We start from the raw sequence: 22,236 nt of genomic DNA on the forward strand, positions 1-22,236 counted from the left end.
ATTTCCTCTTAAAGTTTGAAAAGTTAAGTTTGTTGTTTTCTTGTTTTTCCGTGTGTACTTTTCTCGTCTTCGTCTCTCTTTCCCCGAGCGGTGCCGGTACTCAGCGGCAATCTCTCCCGCCGATCGCCTTACCTGCCGCATTTTCCGCGGGCAGCGCTCAGTTCGTGGGCGCCTGCGCGCATGTGCAGTCAGAGTTTCTTCACAGCTCCTCAGCGATCGTTCGTCGTCGGTTTCTTGGATCGAGGTCCAGCCGAAGATACATCATACACAAAATCATATACGTAAATGTGCACAGCATCCCTGCGTTTTCGGTGATAAAAGTGAAACTGCCCAGTGCCCGAGGAGTTGCCAAAAATCGCAATCAAATTTTTTGTTTCGCTTTTTGTTCGAGTGCCGAGAGTGATTAGTTAAGCAAATCTCAAGCAAAATTCACAGGAATTTCAGGTAGCCAGCGGATTTACCTGATCTTTCGTCGAGGATCGAGATTTTCCGGCGGTGTAGGGAGAGCAGGGTGATTCGTATTCCCCCGAATCATTTGTCAAAAATGGTAAGTGCAATCCAAAGGTGATTCCGGGGAACGCCAGGGAAACCGAAGAGAATTACCAAGAACTCAATTCACTTGGAACCGCGAAGAATCGGGTTTACGAGCGCAGAAGGGGTCTCGTAGGTCAGGTTTTTGTAGCGAGGGAACCAGAGCGGTTCTCGCTCCCCAATGAGTGGTGGCTATTAGAATTTTTATGGCCACTTCGGAGATTGAGATTGTGCGCTGCTTTGGGCCACACAATAATGTTATCACTTTGGATATGAGAAAAAGAAGACAATGGAAAGGGAAATCAGCCCAGATGGCAACTAGAAATTTCTGGGAAGGTCCACAAAGCCCCGAAAGTCTATTCGTCTATTTATGAGATTTAGCTTTGCAATTAAATGGAAATTTAAAGAACGGCTTTTGTCTGGGCGGGTTGACATCTTTTGTTCTCATTTCGTTTCCCTGGGTCATTGTAATTTTGCTTAAAAAATGTAGAGGTCAGAAATACGTAGACATAGGAGAACGTAGCCAAGAACTTTAAGATAGTACACTATCTTAATATTTAATACAAAGCGAATTTATTTTCAAATGTATTATATACAAGCATTGCTTTAAAAAGTATTATTTTTAGTCACATTTTAAAAGAAGAGTGAAGAGACTATACTATGTAAATTTATTGAGTTTTAATATTATTAGGTCCTACCAGGTACCAAAATACGGCTAAGAAAAACAATATTTCGATTGTACAAGGCTCACAATACCATTATGTATAGACAGATAAAACAAACACCAGCTACCATTAAAGGACGGTATTCGTATCCAATTTATTAGCCATTAGCCAATGAGCACTATGATTTCGCACAATGGAGGCTGCAAATTGATCAATGATCGTAGCAAAATACCCAATTAATCAATCTGCGCGCCACGCTCTTTGGCCAGATCAGTGAGTTGCCAAACTGATCGTGATGCCGGTGCTCCAATAAAGTAGCGATTCATTGCACAGTGCCCTTTCCCATGGCCCCCAGATCATCGGATCTGCCGGGGGCAATCCTTGATCATTACGCACTGTATCAGAGAACCGGAGGCAGGGATCGGGGGAATCTTTCGGTCCGCGATCTACGACCTATGCAAGCGGGAACGGGAACGGGAACTCGGGCATGCCGATCACGGATCAGAGGTCCCTTGCGTAAGAGCCAGAAAATATTATGGCTAAGTGTCGGTATTACACACATCCAATTGGGTGGCTCGGTTCAGTTCGGTTCAGATTTGCTCGGGCAGGTAACACGCGTAACAGGTGCGCCGAGTGCATTTCAATTGTAATTGTGGTGCGAAGCATTGTAATTGAAATCGAAAATCGAAAGAGAGTGTTTCGCTTTTGTCTTTTGGCTTTATTTTTTGTCGGACTGGGAAACCAGCGAGGTGCATGACGAATATACGATATATGGCCGAATATGGGTACTATATTGGGGTACTACCTTCATTTCGGGGTACTTGTGTATGCCATATGCCGCGTAATTGTAACAGAGCCGAATTTTGTGCAGAAATTGTATTGTCTTTGGGCACCCAAATACATCATATCGCATTGTCCATACCAAAAATCGTGGCCATTCCCATTGTGTAATGTCGTTGTGTTGCATTTTATGAGGCGGCACACACTTTTTATTCCTTAGTTTTGCCGCTTTTATATCGTATTTTGAATGCATCATAAAAACCAATGGGCAGCCAGGCGTGCTCTCCGGATCACTTGGTCCACTTGGTCCACTTGGTCCACTGGGGTTAAGGTGTCAATGACTGGCTAATGCGCCTCCCCTGTGTTCCCGCCATTGCATAATCGCCATCGATGATGGCACCTTAATTTACCGAAGCCAACTGTCAACGCTTTAAATGGATAGATGGGTGGAAATGAAAAGATAGTTAGCGGGGCGTGAACAGAGGGGGCACTAATTCACGTAATTGCTGAATTCATGGCAAGTGCATTTCAGAGGGCCCAGTATAAAACGCAAGTGTAAAACGCCTCATTTTGCACTCCTCAAGCCACTCATTTCCCGGCTGTCGAGCTAAATGCATGGTTACATTTCAATTAATCACGCACCGACTTCCCTAATAAGGCGTTTAACAATGAAGCCTATGAAATGTACATAAATATAATAGCAAATACCACTATTTCTTGACACTAAAAGGTAATGCATCACTCCTAACGTAGATCTTAGGAAAACCAAAATAAAGGAAGCAAATGAAAGATCCTTTGTTTTCAGTTTCATTGTCACAAAAAATTATATTTGATTTAGAAAGAAATTAAGAATATCGCCAAACATAAGGTTTCCATAATATTCCTTAGATATTTGGCTTTCTTTTTCCGCCCAATCAGCTGGTTTGCCAAGTCATTTCCGTTAAAAGAAAGTATTTTTCTGGACTTCCGTTTGGGGAGTCCAAGAGTGGGAAATTGAAACCTTTTTATGCAAATCGCAATAAATCAGAAATTCAGAGTTCCCAAAGACAGATTTCCGATCTCAGGCCGCCCGCTCAATTGTATAATAGGTGGCCAAACGAGAGCAGTTATGAGACTTGCGAGAAATACATACCGCTTAGTGAGATGCATGCAGATTACGCATACGCCGTGTGTTACATGCGCAGCACAGTGGGCCAATTAAGCCAATGGCCAGCAATTAACGAGCCGAGCAAGACAACATAATATCTGTCCCGACCATCGGCTGCAAAGCCACACTATAGCTAAAAATACTTTTATTAACTCTCTGCTTTGTGGGGCAGGGAAGAAATCTGAAGTAAGTATAGTTTTTAAATAATCAGTTGCAATTTCACTACAACTTTTAACAGCCCACGAAGAGTGACAGATTATTTATGTGACGCGGTCCCAGCCTCCGACTTTCATAATTGGAAGTAGTCTTTTTTTTTTTTGGCGCCAGATGGGTTTTTCTTTCCCACACAGCAGAGCTACGGCGGCGGATCTTGATTTCCCCCGCACAGATTCATTTGCAGAACTTGCATAACGCAAGGCGAGAAAACCGACCAGTGAGAAAATGCACAGGCAGAAGGGTAAAATAATAAATAGATAAAGGGACGCGGCTAAAAGTCAAACACGACCTCTTTTTCATTCCCCGACTGGACCAACGTAACTTAATTGGCGTCACTTAGGCCAGCGAACGATCTTAATTACCGCATGGACCACAAAAAGCAGGTGGGGGGTTGGACAGGTGCTCGACTTTTTATGACCCCCCGCGCACCGAAAAAAATAAAAAGAAAATAAAGAGCAAAGAAAACTCGCCCAACACGCAGTTGAAAAACAAAGGAAAATGCCTAGAAACAAAAGTGAACTTCAAGTCCAAGACAACAATGAGATCACAGCAACAACAACCACTTTTACTTTTGTTTTCATTCGAGCTAGTTTTTTAGCTCGGCTTGTACCGCCGACTTCTTTCTTGTTTGGGATTTTCAACAGCCAAGTTCAGCGTCGGCGTTGCACAGTGGGCCAGGTTCTATAAAAATTTAAAAAACGACAACAAATCGTAATTATCACTAAATCTTAAATGGATAACATAGCTTCAGACCTCTATAGTTTTATTTTGCTTTCTGAAAAAAATCAATATTTGTTACCTTAAGCTAGTTATTCAATGATTAAGGGCCTAGACCTATGGCGGGTATAAGTATCTCAAATACCTTTTATAAGGGCGAACAACTATCTAATGGATTCATTGCTCGTATGTTTAGAGGCGATGTAGGTACACTGTGGACTGTGCTCAATCCCCCCTAGCCCACGAGCCAGGTCACTGGAATACCGGCCATCTCCAACTCCCCGGGCTCCACCGATCCTCCGGATCCGTGCAAAAAGCGAAGCAAACGCGAGCCGGTCGAGCGGGCGGTCTACAAAGTCAAATAAGCAGTGGACGGGGAGTGGGGCGCACCGGACCGGTTCTATGGAGTTGGGATGGGGAAAAAGGTTTCCAGGCGGAGTCAAGCTCACGTTGTCACACGACAATTACACGCAAGTGTTGAGAGTGAAGCGGCACGCCCCTTCGCTCCTGCCCCCCATTTCCACCGCGAAACTCGGGGCGCGTGTGAAAAGCGCATAATTTTTGGACGCGGACAAATTTTCACTTTTTTCCGAACACCTCCTCGGCGATTCAAGTTTCGGCACTCTCTTTACTTCTGCCTCGTCTGCTCGCTTTTCTTATTGTCTCAAAGTGATCACACCGAGTCGGGGGAGACACAGCCCCTTCCCCCATAGGAGGGACCGGGCCAGGGTTAGCCCGGTGGGTGAGTGGAGCGACAATGGAAAGATGCAGCAATAAAGTCCACAATGCGCCGATTATGCCGGCTATCTTGGGAATGCGTATCGTTGCTGCCATTACTATGAATTTTATTATTATGCCGGGTCCCCATCGCTCTTTACTCCAGTTGTGCCTTCATGAGGCGTAGTGCCCAAATATAATATGTGGGCGAAAAAATGTGGCATGTATCTAATGTAACGATATCACTGTCTACTCCTATTTCAACCAATTATGGTTTTGCCCTAGCTTCTGTTTTACTGCTTGTGATCTAAGATTGCCTTTGATAATTTATGAGTAATTTGTCATCTTTCTTTCGTCTTGCGCACTTCTTCTGGGTTTTGTAGAGGCGTGTTACATATATTTTGGAATGAATGCCCAGATGTACTACACCGAATAAAGTGACTACTTAGTTGGGTTGTAGGCTTACTTAGAGGGATGTTGTGTATTTTAATTGCGCAGTACTTTAAGGTATACTATTTTCACCAAAAACGAGAATAATAAAATTAATATCAATATAAGGAAAGCCAACAATGCACTTTTCACTTTTACTCTAACACAACCATTAACATTCGTTTGCGATTGCGCAAAGATGTAAGAACATTTCAGAAGAGGCAAAATGTCAGTCAAACAAGCTACTATCAATAGATTTCACTTTCATCCTTCCTTGTTCGTATCTACTTTATAGCCGTGGGACATTGTGCGTAAGCCAGGGAGCAGAAAAGTCAGAAATTGGTAACTGATCTTGTCAGACGATCATGACACCGCAATGATCGACTGCGGTCTTCCGGGACCTGGGATTGGGCTTGGACTGGGTGCAAAGTTGGCCAGATGAGTAGTTAGACAGAGGTATATTAGCTCATTATGCAAAGTCGGTTACATCTCCGCCCTGCACTTCAATCGAACGTTCAGCCAGACGGCAGACAATGCACTAATTTGTTTATAATGACTGGTGAATGTGGAGCCAGCGGGTTATGCGACAAAAGCTGGGTGGAAACTTGTTAATTGCTCGCGTGCTGTCACAATTGCTGGCGATTCCGCATTGCGTCGGGCATACGAACATCATCATCATTGTCTTCACCTCTTATATCGCACTATATGCAAGTGGGCATCAGCCATGACGGGCATTTCGCAAATGTTTTTGGCATTTTTGGTCCCCAGATCCACTTCCACATCGCCATCCCCATTCCAAGACCCAACTCGATCTGCAATTGCAGCTGAGCGTGGCAGGCAAAGCTAATCAAATTAGCCGGCTCCATGAATTATCCACATTCGAGTGAGTCTGGGGTCGTGGCAATGACCAATGGACACTTAATCACCTGGCTGCTCGGGGTGAGATTCATTTTTCGGCAGCGAACCTTCGTGTGCAATTTCCATGTCACACGGGGTTAAGCCATCATACTTGTCGCTGTAATGAATGGTTTCAAAGTGCGATCAACGTGATTAACTGGTAAAAGTTGCACACTTGGTATTATTAGCCACTCTGCTTCAAACAGTGTGTTCAAGGTCCTAAACCCATTTTAATAACCAGCATTGAGTTAAAATACGTGGGCACCGCAGCCCTATCAATTTCCTGCCCAGCGTCAACAAAAAATAATCAGGCAATTTAATATATACAACTCCGCATTACTCGCGGCCCATCTGAGATAGCACTCGTATAATATTCGACAGACACCTGTCGGCCCATGGAAACGCTGACAGGCAGCGAGATAAGTCCATTCATCGATAAAAGTCACTTCGCAAGGAGTTCGTAGATATAATTTTAGTTGTAAGTGGCTGGCAGCGTATAAGATTGATAGCAAGTATTGGCGAAATGGATTGTTGATTGTCGTCGACTCGCTGTTGTCCCACATTTTGTGTCATCTCATTTGGAAAAAGTGTCGAGATCTCCCCACCTGTCCGCAGGTCCAAGCAAGACAACCACAACAGACATTTCCGCCACAGAGACCCATATGATGACTGGGCCAGTGTAAATACGGAAAACGTTTTTCAATTGCCTGAAAAGGCAAGGAGACAGCGCTGCCTCCGATCAGCGAAAGGAAGCGAAAGTGATGGCCCCACGTTGGGCGCCACTTAGTGGACCAGATTGTCCCACGTTGGGCGCCACTTTAATGGATCGATAGCGAGGACAGGGCGTTAGGGTGTCACGATCGCAGAGATTGGGTAAACAATAGAATTGCACTGCGCAATCATTGCATTAGGACGTGTCTCACTAGATGTTTCACATGTCAGTCATCTTGAGTCAGGTGCTACCACCACTTTGTGTCAAGACACCAGCAAATGATATAAGAAATGGTCGCAAAATGTGTAGAATGGAACTACAAAAATAATAATTTCAAAGCCTTACTTTTTTTTGAATGCCAGCTCAAATGGTAAGACAAATAACCGACATGCGCGTGCTATAAACATAAGGTTGATAGTTGGGCAACTTTATTTCATTTGCAAACATTTCTCTGCTGGTTTTCCCTAGACGAGCATATCCATTGGCCAGCTGTGGCTCGGAGACCCAATAATTTTGAATGCATATTTTATGGGGTCATTTCTGGATGCATTGCAGTCGTCGCTCCGTCATGGCATCCATATCCATATCAATCGCATCTGCATTTCCACCGCCACGTCCGCTTGCGGTTGACGACTTTGGGGCCCGTAAAAAGGCTTTTTTGTTGCCATTACTTTGTTTAATTTCTGTTTTTGCTTTTCTGCCCGCCTGTCTTTTCTTTTCCTTTTATTTATTTACTTTTTTTGCAACAATATTTCCAGCGGCTCATGCGATATGAGTATATTTTCATAATTAATTTCTTTGGCTTTTGTTGTGCAGAAGTGAAATATTGCTGCAAGCACTGGTGTTTGTTGTTGCTTGGAAAACCTAGTGCCGCACTGTGACAGTTTTTGTTGCTGGGGTTTCCCTTTTATTCATTCCCGCAACCCCTCCCTTAAAAGATCCCGAGTTTTATCGACAATTTCACTTTTGCGCGGCCGCAGAGGAGCGAAGATGCAGATGGTCTCTCATATATGCGATGACGGGCCAACACAACAATTGCGGTTTGGTTATTTGCCCCCAAAAAGATTCCCAAGCACATTGTTGGATCGCGTGCATTGCCTGCTTTTTCAGGCCCACCTCCCCACCTCAGCCATTTGTCAAAACCCTATGGGCGCCATGGGCCCATGAGTTTCCCATTTCTGAAGCCATTTTCAAGTGCAAAGCCAAGGTTGCATGTGGCCACACAGATCCTCTCCGGCGGGAGCTGCTTTATTATCGACACGAAACGAGTTTGGGCTCTGTCGCCGTCAGTTCCCAGAGTTCCGACCAGATCCAGACTCTGACTTTAGGCTGCGGACTCCACTGGGCGAAAAGAAGACTCAGAAAGACTGCCCCCAGCGTGTTAAAATAAAGCCTTTTTCTACAGAAATCTGAAATATTGTAATCTATATCTGTCCATATAAATGTACCTAAGTCCACACTGAGAAAGGAAAATGATTTCAACTACATTATAATGTTAAATTGCTATTCAGATAGGAAATTTGGGGTTTTTAAGTTTCCGATAATGAGAGCAAGAAGTTCGTTACACCTTCAAACCCACTTATTTTATGCGGTTATAATTTGGGTTCTCCGAGTGTAGGAGACGACTTCTCCATCCGTCAGCTGCTCGGTTGTTTGCCAACAGTTGCAGAATTTCACTTTCTTTTCAAATTGCGGCGACCTCGATTTATTGCCAACCCAGCGACATCGCCATGTGGACGAGGTGGATTCCAGCGGAGTGGGATGGGACTCGGTTTGGGATTGAGTGGCAGTGGCAGTGGCAGTGGCTGTGTCTGTGGTGTTTGGTGGCTTAGTGGCCCCCGCGGATCTGCTTTTGTTTTGATGCCCATGCCGCCGTCGGCGGGCATAATTGAATTACGTTGAGCTGAGGCTGAGCTGGATCGCAGCTTCTCCCTCGTCGGCGCTACGTGGAAGTATCCCAAATAAGAGACGAGCTGAATAAACACATAAAATAATAATAATTATGGGAAAGTGAACGCCCATTGTGGGCTCTTCTCAGCTGTCTCGGCACCCGTTTTTGGCTGCTTATTGATAACTCACATTAATGAGAGCTGATTTTCACATAATTAGTTGCCGGCTTTCTGGGGGACTGGGAAACGGGGTCTAGGGGCTGGGATTGGGTCAAGAGGGTAGTGGAGGTGGAACATTTTTTTCAAATAAAAGAAATTTTGTACATCCCATTCGATGATTTTATGAAATAAAATCTGTATCTACTACTATTCTCTGGAAGTCTCAGTTTCCACGATAACTGTACGATCCATAGATCTGTGTTCCCACACTCGCAAACATTTTGTGTGATTATCCGAAGGCTTTCCACAATTTCCCCAGATATGTGCTGAACTCTGATCGACCTTGTGAGGGGGTTGCCAGCAATCGGATGCAGTGCAGCCAGCTGGCCATAAATCACCGGATGAAAATCATGGCCATAAATAATGGCAAATTGTCGTTTAGAGATGCACATGAGTGGGTAGGAAGTCATCATCCGATACTCATATCGTTTTATTTTGGCTTTTTTTGCGGTCGATGGTATGTGAAGAGGAAGTGGAGGGAGGGGAGGTGGCCAGTAGCTGGCGGCCAATTGCCTTAGCCAGTTATCAATTTGGACAAGTGACCGACGACCAAGCCCCACCTGACCAGCCCAGACCCGCCTGGAGAAAGTGGGGGCCATTCTTCATCAACACATGTTCTTGAAGTGCGATCCATCTATTACAATCTTTTTCACAAACATGATATAGCCTGCTGCAAGGGTATATTAAAGTAGGTTTTACGTTTTTCCACCAAAAACGGAAAAGTTTGCTTTTCGTTTATGAACATCCATAAAGGAATTCCCACTTACCATCCGATAATTGGTTCTTTATCGCGCCACCACACACATTGCGACTTAGTCAACTTGTTTATGCGCCTGGATAGTGCTGGGGTAATCAGTTCCATTTAAACGCCATTATCGTCGTCCAAGAATCTGATATTAATTTGTTACTGTCGGCGATTTCTTGGCAAAGGTTATAACAAAGCCATGGGCTCAGTAATTGAGTTGCCTGTGAAACTCGGTTATCTTTTTGCGAAGTGTTTCACTCTTCTTTTCCTTCTCGATTGCCAAGTGTCAACTTCAAGTCCGAACCGGATCAGCTGCTTTTCCTGGTGGCACATCTTTCATCTCTGTCCGCAACCGGATCGCATGCTCTCTATAAGACGTTTAGGAGCGTTGGCGTCTGGCCGGGATTTATGAGATGGAAAGTGAAATTCGTCAGCTAATTGGATCTCGGTTTTTTTTTCAGGTCCTCCCTCGGCGATCGACTGGGCGGACTGGGCCTCTGGGTCTGCTCACCTTGTCTCTGCTGGCCTCCTCCTGGCTAACCGTGTCCACATCGCAGTCGCTGTCCTTGGGAAGATCGGCATTGCTCGCCCAGCCGGCGGATCATCTGGTGCCGCCGCCTCTGCCAATCCCCCAGAGACTCTCCCACGCCGGGGCGGGGGCGCCAGCGGTTCCGGCTACTGCTGCTCCAGTTTCCCCACCCGAACCCTCAGGCTTCATGACCCGCGTGGCCAGATGGTTCGGCCTGGGTCAGTCCGCCAAGGATCAGCAGCAGAGTGCCTCCAACTCGCTGAGCTATGCCTATCCCAAGCCGGTTCCCGGTTTCCTGGAGGCGGGTGGCAAGCCCTGCAGTCTGTGCAACAAGTATCCCTGGGTGCCCATGGTGGGTCAGCAGCTGAACCAGCAACTGCCGCAGCAGCATCATCCGCAGCAGCAGCATCCGCAGCAGCAGCATCCGCAGCATCCGCAGCAGCAGCATCCGCAGCATCAAGAGTTGCAAGTGCAGCAGCAACAGCTGCAGCATCTCCCGAAGCAACATGTAACATGGCAGCTGCAACAACCTCAGCCGGTGGCCCAGGCCTCGCAACAACGCCAGCGGGCGGTGCAGTTCCTCCCCAGCTCCGCCGGAGGGCAGGGTGTCTTCCTCCCCTTGGCGGTCCCACTGCCACCACTGTACAGTGCCCAGCCCTTCCGCCCAGTGCCAGCTGGAGCTACTGCTGTGCATCCGGTGGTGGGTCACAAGGAGAATGTGGTGGCACAGTCGGAGGTGCGACTCGTGCCCGTCTCTCTGCCGACTCCAGCTCCGCCGGCCAGCACCTCCAGCTTCGAGATTGTGCAAAGCCACCAGGTGACGGACTTCGTGACCTCCGTGGAGTACCCGGCCACCTATGTGCAGTCGCATGCCATTGATCTTGGCTCGCAGGGAGGTCGGGAGGTGGCTTCGGAGCAGCCGCAGGATATCAGTACGGTGCGCTATGAGCTGGAGGATCTGAGCAGTGGACAGGTTCATCAGCACTTGCCCGCCTCCCAGCTGCTCACCGAGATTGGCCATTTTGCGGAGACGACCACGCAGCTACCCCCGGCGGATAATTATCCAGCGGCCTCCTCGCAACAGCAATTGCAGCAGGAGCAGGATCAGGAGCAGGAACAGGAGCAGCCTTTCTACTATGCCGAGCAGTTCCAGGAGGAGACCAGCACCCTGACGTACAGCACCACGACAGAGTTGCCCATCACCACCACCACAACGGCACCGGCACCACTACCCCCGTCGCCAGCATCACCTGTAGTCGAACTGAATAACCACCTAGCGGGAGTCCAATCCCATCCTGTGAACTACCGCCAGGGCGTTGGCAGGGGCAGGGAAACGCCCAAGCGTCTGCTGGAGTCCCCCGGCGGAGGAGGACGACCCTTCACTCGCGATCCCGCTGATCTGGGCTTCCGGCTGAGCCAGGTGTACAAGCCGACGCAGCCACCAACGCCTACCTCCACATATGGAGCCATCGATGCCAGCGGGCAGTTTGCGGGAATGGCGCCACCGAGCCCGCAGCAAGTGATCATACCCTACACCACCAAGCAGCGACCACGCCCCTTCGAGAGCTGGACGCCCTCGAGAGGACAGCAGCAGCAGCAGCATCACCAGAACCACAACGACCTGGAGGAGGAGCCGCACGAGCAGCAGGAATCCAAGCTGGCCACGGCCACGGTCACGGCACCACCACTGCCACCCAACTCGCGACGCACCACGAAGTACCTGACCAAGATCCTGGCCTCCAATCTGAGGGAGCTGCTGAAGCGGGAGCGCGAGACCAAGAAGCGGTTGCCCGGCCAGGGACTGGGCTTGGGGGTGGACATCTCCCGGCTGCAGCACAACATAGATGGCTGGACGGAGCAGGAGTATAACTCGTTGTCGCACCGACCCAGTACGCCCACGATTCGCGGGCGATCCAAGCACATACCCTCGGAGTACCTGACCACCACCACCACCACGCCAGCGCCCGTGACCCACCATAACCACCGGAATGATCACAATCCCCAGCAGCGACAGTCGAAAACCACGCGAGGCGAGGGATTCGAGCTGGGTGCTGCTCCACCCACCGACGCCGGTGACCTGTCTACCTCCATTAACAATCTGGAGCAACTGCATCTGCTGGGCGATCGGGGATCGGGCGGCAACGGCGGGGGCTTCCAGCCCATCGAGGACAATCGACTGCACTTTGATTACTACGATGCCCGGCCAGGGGCCGGTTCCACGTTGGCCATGTCCACCAGTTCCAGTGCCAGCACCACCACGCCTCCTCCCTCGACCACCACTACTAGCACCACCATAGCACCGCTCTATGTGCGCAGCACCGCGGCGCCCAAGGACCTGTGGAAGCAGTCCCAGGTGGCCATCCTACCGCAGACCAACGAAAAGGTATATGTGGTCACGCCTCAGCCGCGCCACCAGGAGCACCACGAGGCCTCCGCCTCGGCGCCAAGACCAGTTTACCAGACGCCAGCACCGCGGTTTCCACGGATGCGAACCACTCCAGGTAAAAGTGAGCCAGATCCTCATTCCGAACATATTTCGCGAAGATATTCCGAAAATACCTAGTTTTTTGGGTCGAGAATTGGGCAGTGGAATTTCATAAAAAATGGAATTTTTCGAAGTTTTTAAATCGTAACTTGGTCAAAACGAGGCGCACGGCAAAAACAACTAAGGCTATCGATTACCCATGTTTTCTCTTCATAGGCAAAAATATAGTATCCAGATTTGAAAGCCAATCGATAGGGAATTTTATTACGAGATCAGCCAGGTATGGCATTCCTTATTCTGGCCCCATTACGAACAAGAAAGGTAGTTAACTTAGGCAAGCCGAAGTTTATATACGCTTGCAGTTATAAGAAATAATCAACTTTAGTAAATAATTGGTTTCATATTATTTTCCCACTAATTTCCCGATCGTTCCTATGACAGCTATATGATATAGTCTCCGATTTGGATAAAATTTAATTCGAAACTCAGAACTAATTTAAAAATTGTATTTCCAAGCGTAGGAGGTTATATGTTAAAAAACACCGAAGACATAATTTTTTTAAATTTTTTCCACGATAGTTCTTATGGTTTATATACTACCTGCTATAGAAAGAAGACTTTTGGGAAAGTTTTGGCCCGATAGCTTTAAAACTGAGAGACTGGTTTGCGTAGACGGACAGACGGACATGGCTAGATCGACTCGTCTAGTGACGCTGATCAATAATAAATATACATTATATTTTTTTGCGGTTTTTCAGTTATTTAACATTACGATTTCAATGAAATACCCATCCAAAACTAACATTTTGCTTCTTAAAACCCACTTAGCCGGAGAAGTGAAGTCGGCCACGCCCACCAGTTCGTCGCAGCTGCGCAACTATACTCCGGATATATTCGGGCTGATGGGATTGTCCTCTTATGTGCCGGCGGAGCCCGTGGAGATAATCGACGGAAATTCCAAAGTAAACCGCAATTCACCTCGCCTAGACATGTAATCGAGCTTTTCTCTTGTCTCCACCACACTTTCTCGACTCCATCCGCAAACCACACACCACACACCACCCACCACACAACCCACCGAAACTATCGATCTGCACCACCATATCATACGCGCACCACACTCAAACGCCCACAAAACCATCTCACACACCACAGGTCATCACGATAGTGACAGCAGCGCCGACGGCGACAGCACTTCAGCGCCTGACGGCGAGGTCCACGATGTCCCCATCGCCCAGATAGAGGCCGAGCCCAGGTCAGGCCCCAGACCATCCCCTTCCTGTTGTATTATATTTCCCCCATCGCAAAAGGGGCCGAGGATTCGACCTAGTTATAGAGCAAAGTCTTCGGAAGTGCTACATTAAGAGAGATCCCATATCAAAGTTAGAGTATTTTCGCATTTGGTAGCTTTATAAACACATAGAAGAAGAAGAGGACCTTGAGTACCCAGGGTTGGAGAACCAAAGGAGTCGAGCTTTCCCTAGAATAAAAGGATTTATGTTCTTTTTTTGTTTTTTTTTGTTCTGGCTCTCCCCTTGCTAGTTTAGTTCTATGTATAAATACATCTATATCTATTATATCTATTTCAATCTATCCCAAGCGTTGGCTGTCAAGCGGTTGGCAATGTTTTAATCGATGGGAACCAAAATATAGCAAAAAGTAACAAACGATCAAATAAATTAAATGAAATCGAAGTCATTCTATGTACCTACTCTACTTTGTAAGTATGATTGAATACAAATACATTTCATCGGACTTTTAAACTAAACCCAATAAGTATGCTTCGGGATACCAAACAGGCACTCGTGGTTTCAGCTCGGCACACTTCTGGGCATATAATGTTAAGGCACATTTATTGTACAAAACATTTCCTTAGGGCTAGCAAAAAAAAGTGGTTCTTATGCTACAATGTCTTTGGGTTGCATAACGCCATCTGAAGGTCCTTCAGCTGTCCACCAGGCGCTGCTTGCGACGATGCCGCCGAACTAGGGCCTCCACCGTCCAGGAGGCCGCCGCCACGAAGGACATCATATTGAGACAGTGCAGGGTAACCGAATAGTTGTACCGATCCCGCACCAGGCCTGGGGATAAAGGAATTGGTAGAATCAAGATTTAAGATATTTCAAGGGCATTTAGAGATATTAAAATTATATTCGAAGATATAAAATTATAATAATATATATAAAAGAAAGGGGAAAAACAAAAGGAGAGTTACTCATTCTATGCCAATCTATAACACACTCACCGACAAACGGCCCGCATATCAGGGTGAAGAGGCCGGAGATCAGGAGCTGCAGTCCCGAGGCTCCTGGCAGGCGGTTCAGGGGCACATAGCCGGGAATGATCAGGGGCCAAAAGATGGTGCGCACGCCCTTGCAAAGGCCGATCCACACGAAGCTGCAGAGGATCATGCTGTACGAGCGGGTGCAGGCCACCACTGTGCGGCCGAGGGCGATGCCCACCACGCCGATGAGGAAGAAGACCCGGTTGTCCCACGGGATCTTCTCGGTGAGGAAGGGCACCAGGAACCGCATGGTGATGTCCATGCCCGCCAGCAGCGACATCGCCAAGGTGACCTGCGGCGTGTCGAACCCAAAGTCTGCCAGGATGAAGGGCGTCAGGATGGAGAAGTTGAGCTCCCCGAAGTTGATTATCGTCAGTCCGGCCACCAGATTGACGAAGGTGAAGTCACGCAGAAGGTCGAGATCGAAGAAGGTCACCACCTTGGCCAGAAAACTCATCTGGGGATCGTGGAGGGGAGCCTCCTCCACCGCCAGCCCAACCTCCTCCGGCTCCTTCTCCTTCTTGTTATTATGGTTGTTATTGTGCTCCTCTCGCCGCTCCGCGCAGCGACAACACAGCTTGGCCTCCAGATTGGACTCCACCCGCTCCCGCCGAAAGTTATTGGGGCGCAGAAACTCATCGGCCTCGTGACTGCTCTGCTCCTCGCTTATGGGGCAGTGGAGCCGCTGCGTCTGCTCCAGGTCCTTGGAGCTGGAAATGGTGCGGAATCGCAAGCGACCCGAGGTCAACGAGAGCCGCGATCCATACCATCCATCGTTTGCCCGCGAGAGCATCGGAGTGCCGGGCTCACAGATCTCGTAGCCTGGGCGCTGGGCGTCGTCGTCCTGCCACAGATACTGGCTGGAGAAGATGCCGCCCGGCTCGCGTTTCTGCTGCCAGGCGCAGTGGGCACACAAGTGGCTCGCCTGCTCCGCCTGCTGCTCCGGATCCGCCGGCGGATCCTCCGGCAGCTTCACATGGTAACGAACAGGCTGGTAGATCAGCGCACAGACGAACGCGTGCAGCGAGATGGCGGCGAAGAGCAGGGTGGTGCCCTGCACGCCGTAGATGGGCAGCAGAAAGGTGACCAGGTGGGGCAGGAAGATCGGGCCCAGGCCCGTGATCGTCCACGAGAATCCCGCCGCCCGACGACGCTTCTGCTGAAAGTACGTGTTGATCGCCAGCGAGGAAGCGGACACACTGATGCCCATGCCGAAGCCTGAGGACCACCAAAAAGTGTTAAATATGGTATTAATTAGTTAAAAATTATATGTTTCCACGTCCTATCTGTCTATAATTTTACTCTGCTAATAAATAAAATGATCTATTATCCCATAATCTAAAAAACAAAAATAAACGAACGAAAATTGATTAAGAAGGTATGTATATAATGATTTCGTAGGTATGTTAAAGTACAAGGCTTTGAAACCCCGCGTTCTTGGAGTACTCACCGAACAGAAGGGCGTAGGCCACCATGTAGCCCACAAAAGTCTCACAGAAGGCGGTCAGGGCGATGCCGCCGGAGATGAGGAGCGCGCCGGCCATAGCCACCTGCCGAAAGGTGAATCTCCGGAACATCGGCCCGTTGAGCAGACCTGTACAGGCGGATACGGCCGGATTTGTGTTTATGATGGCCGTGATTTGGGAGCTGGACATCCCCAGATCGGAGAGGCGCTCCCTGAACAGGAAGCCGAACTGTTGCAGGCAGGGGTAGATGGACAGCTGTAAGAAAGACCTATTAGATGGTAAGCCTTTTCTTCTTGCATGTAAGATACACAATGTAACTCGATGAATATCTAGATACAAAAACTTGGCTGGGTTTTACCTACATTGGATACCCCAGCGGCCACGCAAACGAGCCACGCCCACCCCGCATCGGGGGCTACAAAGTCCTCGCCCAGATCGCTCTTGTCGTGCTTGTTGTAGTACCGAGCTTGCGAAACCCTGGGGAGCGGTCGAGTTGTGTCCTGGTACACCTTCCGCTCCATGTCCGTTTGACCACTGAAAAACAGAAGGGGGGATGTATGTTACTAGAAAATGTTTGTTTACAAACAAAATCATCTGAAAACAAGTCCCGCGCCCGTAACCCTGAGTGAGCCAGTGAAATGATAGGAAAATTCCATTGAAGGCAACTGCCCGAGTTCGTAAATGATTTGCGGCAATTACTACTTGGCGCAATACGTTAACTATCACTTGTCACAATTAACCGCTTACGGGCTGTGAAGATGCGTTCCGGCAGGCAGATTGCTATGGTATAGTAGTATAATACTGTTGCCATCTGACCGGAACCGGGTTCACGGCTGGGGACCAACGAAATTTTTCAAGCTCCTCTCAGCCTCTCTTCACCTGCAGCTTTCCTTATCATCAGCCTCCGTCATGTGACAAATTTCGACCCAGAGACCCAGACCAAAGTTAGCGCGCAAATCGTGAATCATGTTATTGTCCTCTATGCACCTAAATAAACTTGTTTCAAATTAAAATGGCACCCCCTAAAATAAAGTAAGATATGATCTGATATGATCTGAAATGATATGATTGATATATGATATGATTGATATATGATATGATTGATATATGATATGATATGGTATGATATGATATGATATGATATTATATGATATGATTGATATATGATATGATATGGTATAATACTTTATAATATTTTATGATAATGATATGACTGACATGAAATGATATTTAATGATTCGATATGATATAATTGCACATGATATATCATCACGATCTTAACTCATCTTTTTTAGTGTGCTCATGAAGCATTTCGATTCCGAGGAGCAACCCCGGCCCAAGGTCAGGGGTGCCTGGTCCGCAAATGCCCACTTATCAGTAGTTCATTGCTATATTTCGCAGTGCTCCGGATCAGATCTACGTTAAGTCATAAGTGGCTAGCATTGTCTCTGGAGATTCCAGCCGATTCCAGTTTCTGCAAAATATGTGCAGACCACATGATTGATGATGAAATGGGATAGGAAATGTAAAAGAAGGCGGTGGGTTGAGCTGGAAAGTGAGAGCTATCAAAAAACTGATTAGTTCTTCCGACATGTCTAGTCGCTTGGGCTAAGATCTGTTACGAGAGTTGAGGTACATGAAAGTCAGATAGCGAATTCGACTATAAGGAAAGGGCTCTTAGAAGACAAGAAAACAAATGACTTGCAGACTGTTTAAAGGAGAATCGAATTGAGTGTTATTCGTATTTAAAAATATTCCACCAGAATATATAATTGTCTAGCGTGAATCATTTCAATAAATCCAATTAGCATGTATTAAAGGATGTCAACGAACCCAAATCTTTGGAACACCCAAACAGTTATGTGATCTACCGCATTATGTGGTGCTAATTTTAGTAGGTTGAACCAACACGTTTTTGCAATCTAATGGATAGTTGGAAAGTGCACACTTATTGAACTTTCGGTAATTATTGCACAGCTGCTCTAGCTGCGTTTTGTTTCAGCGCTAAAAATGCGGTTGCCTCGAAGTTACAGAAATACGACATTTGCACGTCGCTCGTAACTCATTTGACAATTTGTCTTACCTAAATTACCGACAAGCTGGTATTTAAACCAATTGAATGTTTTGAAACATTTTTGTTTTTTCGGCATAAGCCCAATGGAATACCCAATACGAAGCATTCCATATGCTGGGTCCTTTGCCAGTTAAATCGAGCGAGTAGCAAAGGTTTATTCACTCAAGTTGAATAAAAACAATTGGCACAGCCCTAGATACAGATCGCGATAAGTACTGTGGATCCATCGATAAGGTGATAAGATTGCGATGTCCAACATGGTTACATGGCTAGGGCCTGGAAGCCACATATTTTCGCTCCCAGCTGAGTGCTCAGATAGGCGATACCAATAATTAGGGTATTGACGCCTTCCCGCCCTCGAAAAGTTTGGCACACACTCGGAAAAAATTCGACAATTGTGCACATAGACTAACATACAGTCTAACATAAATTTGGATTTTAAAATAAAAGAATCTGACGAATTTGCCCACTTTCTTGTATTTTCTCAGATTGCACGGGGAAAGGTCCATCTTTATACTCATCATATACTCAAAACAGCATTTTTCCGAGTTGTTTTTCAAATAATTACCAAAAAAACAGGTTGCATGCAATTATTATTTTTATTCGTTTTTACTTGTAAATACTTTTCAGACGGTATAATATAATATTTAAAGAGTTCGGTGGTTTAGCTAGGGTAGAAATCTTGTACACCTCTCGAGTAAAATTAACATTTTTGCTGACGGGTTTTTCGCTTGATTCGCAGCTGTTTTGACCATTTCCTGCTGTAGTGCTTTTGAGTTAAGTGGAGGGCAGTGTTAATCGGGGAATGGGTGGGGGAAAATCAATCGTGTGTTCCGAACATCTTGCTGATAGGTGGGCATAAGACGTCCGATGAACCCGTGCGAGGTGTGTGATGGGAACGTGTCGCACCCACAAAATCCCGGTCCCGATTTCCATCCCGGTACCGCCCTCGCATACATTTACGTACCTCTGTTCACTATTCAGTATTCTGTATTCTCTATTCCGTAATCGGTATTTCCAATGGGATCCGTATAGTATCTCCTTGGCAAGCCCGCCAATTGGCAGCACAGCTCTTCCTGCACCAGTAGTTTTTAGTTTGTTTCGGTGCTTTTATTTATTTTTATATTCGAATACTACGCGATGCACTCTTCCGCCGACCGCCTGCCGAATGGCCTGCACCTGACTGAGAATCAAGCCGAAAGTTTCGACCTGACCCGACACTCCACTCCTGGATCACCTAGTGCTGTCAGAGCTCGGTACCCTACGCCACATACATATGTGCGTACCCGCGATATGATCCCGAAACCGATTCAAAATCAGAATCTCACTTCGCAACTGCTAGTCGTAATCGCGATACTGCCAACGCCGCCAGCTGCGGAAATGAACTAAACCGAATCTGAGCAGCACAGAATTGCTAGAGCGAGCTGAAAAGCTGAAAATCACCGATGGGAAGATCGGATCGCCTAGCGCCAATCGATCGGGCCTTTGGCTACTCATGTGGGTCCACGTAATAGCACGGCGAACCACTGTTAATTAACAGCGTTCTTCGGGATGCAAGATGAGGCAATAGGCTCGCCACCCTCGAAATGGATCCGGGGACCTCACGATGGGGCCCCTCGAAATACCCCAGGTAAATAAAAGCTTCCAACCGAATATTCGGTTGACCTGTGCCTTATCTATGTTGTACATATGCTGGGGATTGGTTAGTGGCGGAGAGTACCCGGAAGCCCACAAGTGGGCAGTAGTAATAAGCCTTATCAATATACATAATTTCAGGTGATTTATTGATCCCACTTGAAAGGGTATCTATGTATGGAATGTGAGACGGGTCTACATAAGTGTATCCTGAGTTAGGGACATGTACGAGTAGATTATAGTTGGTCTGTGCTTGAACTATAATTACCCTTTTATTCAATTTTCAGTTCAGTTTCGAAAACCTTTTGTAATTTAGCTACTTTTATTTACAAAAAATCATAAATCATACCAATCACTTATTGTTTTTGTTTTTGGATAAGGTAAATCTTTTAGTTAGGCAACTACATAGGTACAGAATTACGTTACCTACACACATGGCCACTAATCCATTATTAATAACTAATTAATCTCTAAAGCAGCGTAGTTCAGCTTGTAGGGTTGGTAAGGTTGCGGATTCGGTACCAACCGATGTATGTAGGTCCTATAAAATGTTTCAAAAGTACCTAAGAGATACTGAATTAATAAGTGAAATATAATGTGGGGAAAGTACCGAAAAATAATCTAACTTGGTGTTTAGGTACTCTCCCAATCTGTGGAATACCCCGCATGATTCAGTGACTGTCCACCCCCGACAGGTGGTATTTCACAAAACGGTCACACTAACCCAAGCGCCGGTCTCGTTTCACGTTGCCACATTCTTTTGTTGTTCCATTGTCCACGGGATTTCAGACAAAACCGAGAATCCCTAGACTTGCGGCTGGAAATGCCTGGGAAGTACGACAAGCTGCAGCAGCAGTTCCTCTGCTGCTATCCGGTGAAGAAGATGGCCTGGTCGGTGGGTACTCCAGTCTGCCCCACCTGTTGCACCCTCTTTAGTTTCGGGTTGTTCCCTTGCAGACGGTCAAGTTGCCTCTTAGCTGGGAGGATCAGCAGGAGCTTATAGCAGCCACCTGCGGCCATCCTATGAACAAACGATATCCGGTGCGTCGCAGCTACCTGGAGGCCTTCCTCAAGCAGCTGATGCACTTGCTCCACGATCAGGAGGATGTCCACGATGACATATACAGCAGCTTGTGCGGTCCAATGCCGGATAATCCCGGTGCAACTGGGCCATCATCCTCCCTCTACGGCTACAAACACTATCTCCTCGAACCGGGCGTGCACATAACGCTCCGGGAGTCCAAGAGCTTCGTGAGCGAAGGCACCACCGGACTGTGCACCTGGGAGGCGGCCCTCGCCCTGGCCGATTTCCTCCTGCAGCACCGTGACCTGGTAGCCGGCAAAAACATTGTGGAGCTGGGAGCAGGCGCTGGGCTCGTTGGCATCCTTCTTAAACTGCCCGCCCTGGGGCTGAAGACCGGCCAGGTCCTTCTCACCGATGGAAGTGAGCCGTGTGTCCAGCTGATGCGCGAGAACATCGCCCTGAATTTCGTAGATAAGCCGGCGGAGGAGAGGCCCCAGGCGGAGCAGCTAAACTGGGATGCAGTCAGCGAGTTCCCCTGGCACTCCCATGCGGAAACGGATCTTCTACTCGCCGCCGATGTGATCTACGATGACTCCCAGTTCGATGCCCTCCTGGGTGCCCTGGATTACCTGTACACGAGGCGAGGAAGCGGGCTGGAAACCCTGCTGGCCAGCACCGTCCGAAATGTGGACACACTGCACAAGTTTATGACCCAGCTGGGTGAGTGTTCGTGTCTCCTTGAGAAGACTCCCATACGTTAATGTGTCTATTTGAACCGCTTGCCCGTTCCAGGTATTAATGGCTACAAGGTGACTCCCTGTGCGAATGTCTCGGCCTGTGCCAGCCACTTCTGTCGCGATCACACCGCCGCCGTTCAGATTATCTCCATACGACGTTAGTTTTAGTCCTAAAATAAACGGACACCACGAAAACAAACTCCCACTATCTGGAAATCAGTTAAGAACTTTACGGTTCCGCTGTTTGGATTGTAATTAACAGGATTCAACGGGAGATATGAGCGTTCCCAAGTGTAATTCGCGAACGAGTAATTCAGTTAAATTCAGTTTCTGCACTC

General features: G+C 47.5%; 3 protein-coding genes across 5 annotated transcripts; 2 read left to right on the top strand and 1 right to left on the bottom strand.

The window, feature by feature from the left end:
* The first annotated feature begins 180 nt into the window (after window positions 1–180).
* On the top strand, window positions 181–14,557 carry LOC108024264 (uncharacterized). Of its 3 annotated transcripts, XM_050888879.1 has the most exons (5): window positions 181–547; window positions 10,126–12,694; window positions 13,507–13,640; window positions 13,834–14,398; window positions 14,478–14,557. In XM_050888879.1, exons 1-4 carry the CDS (start codon window positions 545–547, stop codon window positions 13,918–13,920), a joined length of 2,793 nt encoding a protein of 930 aa, XP_050744836.1. In that variant the 5' UTR covers window positions 181–544; the 3' UTR covers window positions 13,921–14,398; window positions 14,478–14,557. The 3 variants fall into 3 exon arrangements, with proteins under 3 accessions (XP_050744836.1, XP_050744832.1, XP_050744838.1); XM_050888875.1 differs by lacking the exon at window positions 14,478–14,557 and having other exon boundaries at window positions 10,126–12,700; window positions 13,834–14,414; XM_050888881.1 differs by lacking the exon at window positions 14,478–14,557 and having other exon boundaries at window positions 13,507–13,927.
* On the bottom strand, window positions 14,515–19,927 carry LOC108024261 (uncharacterized). The gene is made up of 5 exons (XM_017094147.3): window positions 19,470–19,927; window positions 16,791–16,962; window positions 16,413–16,683; window positions 14,924–16,180; window positions 14,515–14,759 (listed from the first exon to the last, which is right to left on the bottom strand). The coding sequence occupies exons 2-5, from the start codon at window positions 16,947–16,949 to the stop codon at window positions 14,623–14,625; spliced, it is 1,824 nt and encodes a 607-aa protein (XP_016949636.1). The 5' UTR covers window positions 16,950–16,962; window positions 19,470–19,927; the 3' UTR covers window positions 14,515–14,622.
* An 852-nt stretch (window positions 19,928–20,779) lies between these two features.
* On the top strand, window positions 20,780–22,097 carry LOC108024166 (protein-lysine N-methyltransferase EEF2KMT). Its single transcript, XM_017093981.3, has 3 exons — window positions 20,780–21,032; window positions 21,095–21,881; window positions 21,954–22,097. The coding sequence occupies exons 1-3, from the start codon at window positions 20,961–20,963 to the stop codon at window positions 22,058–22,060; spliced, it is 966 nt and encodes a 321-aa protein (XP_016949470.1). The 5' UTR covers window positions 20,780–20,960; the 3' UTR covers window positions 22,061–22,097.
* The last annotated feature ends 139 nt before the right edge of the window (window positions 22,098–22,236 follow it).

This window comes from Drosophila biarmipes, chromosome X (genome assembly GCF_025231255.1).
Source record: "Drosophila biarmipes strain raj3 chromosome X, RU_DBia_V1.1, whole genome shotgun sequence".
NCBI classification, from domain to species: Eukaryota; Metazoa; Arthropoda; class Insecta; order Diptera; family Drosophilidae; genus Drosophila; species Drosophila biarmipes.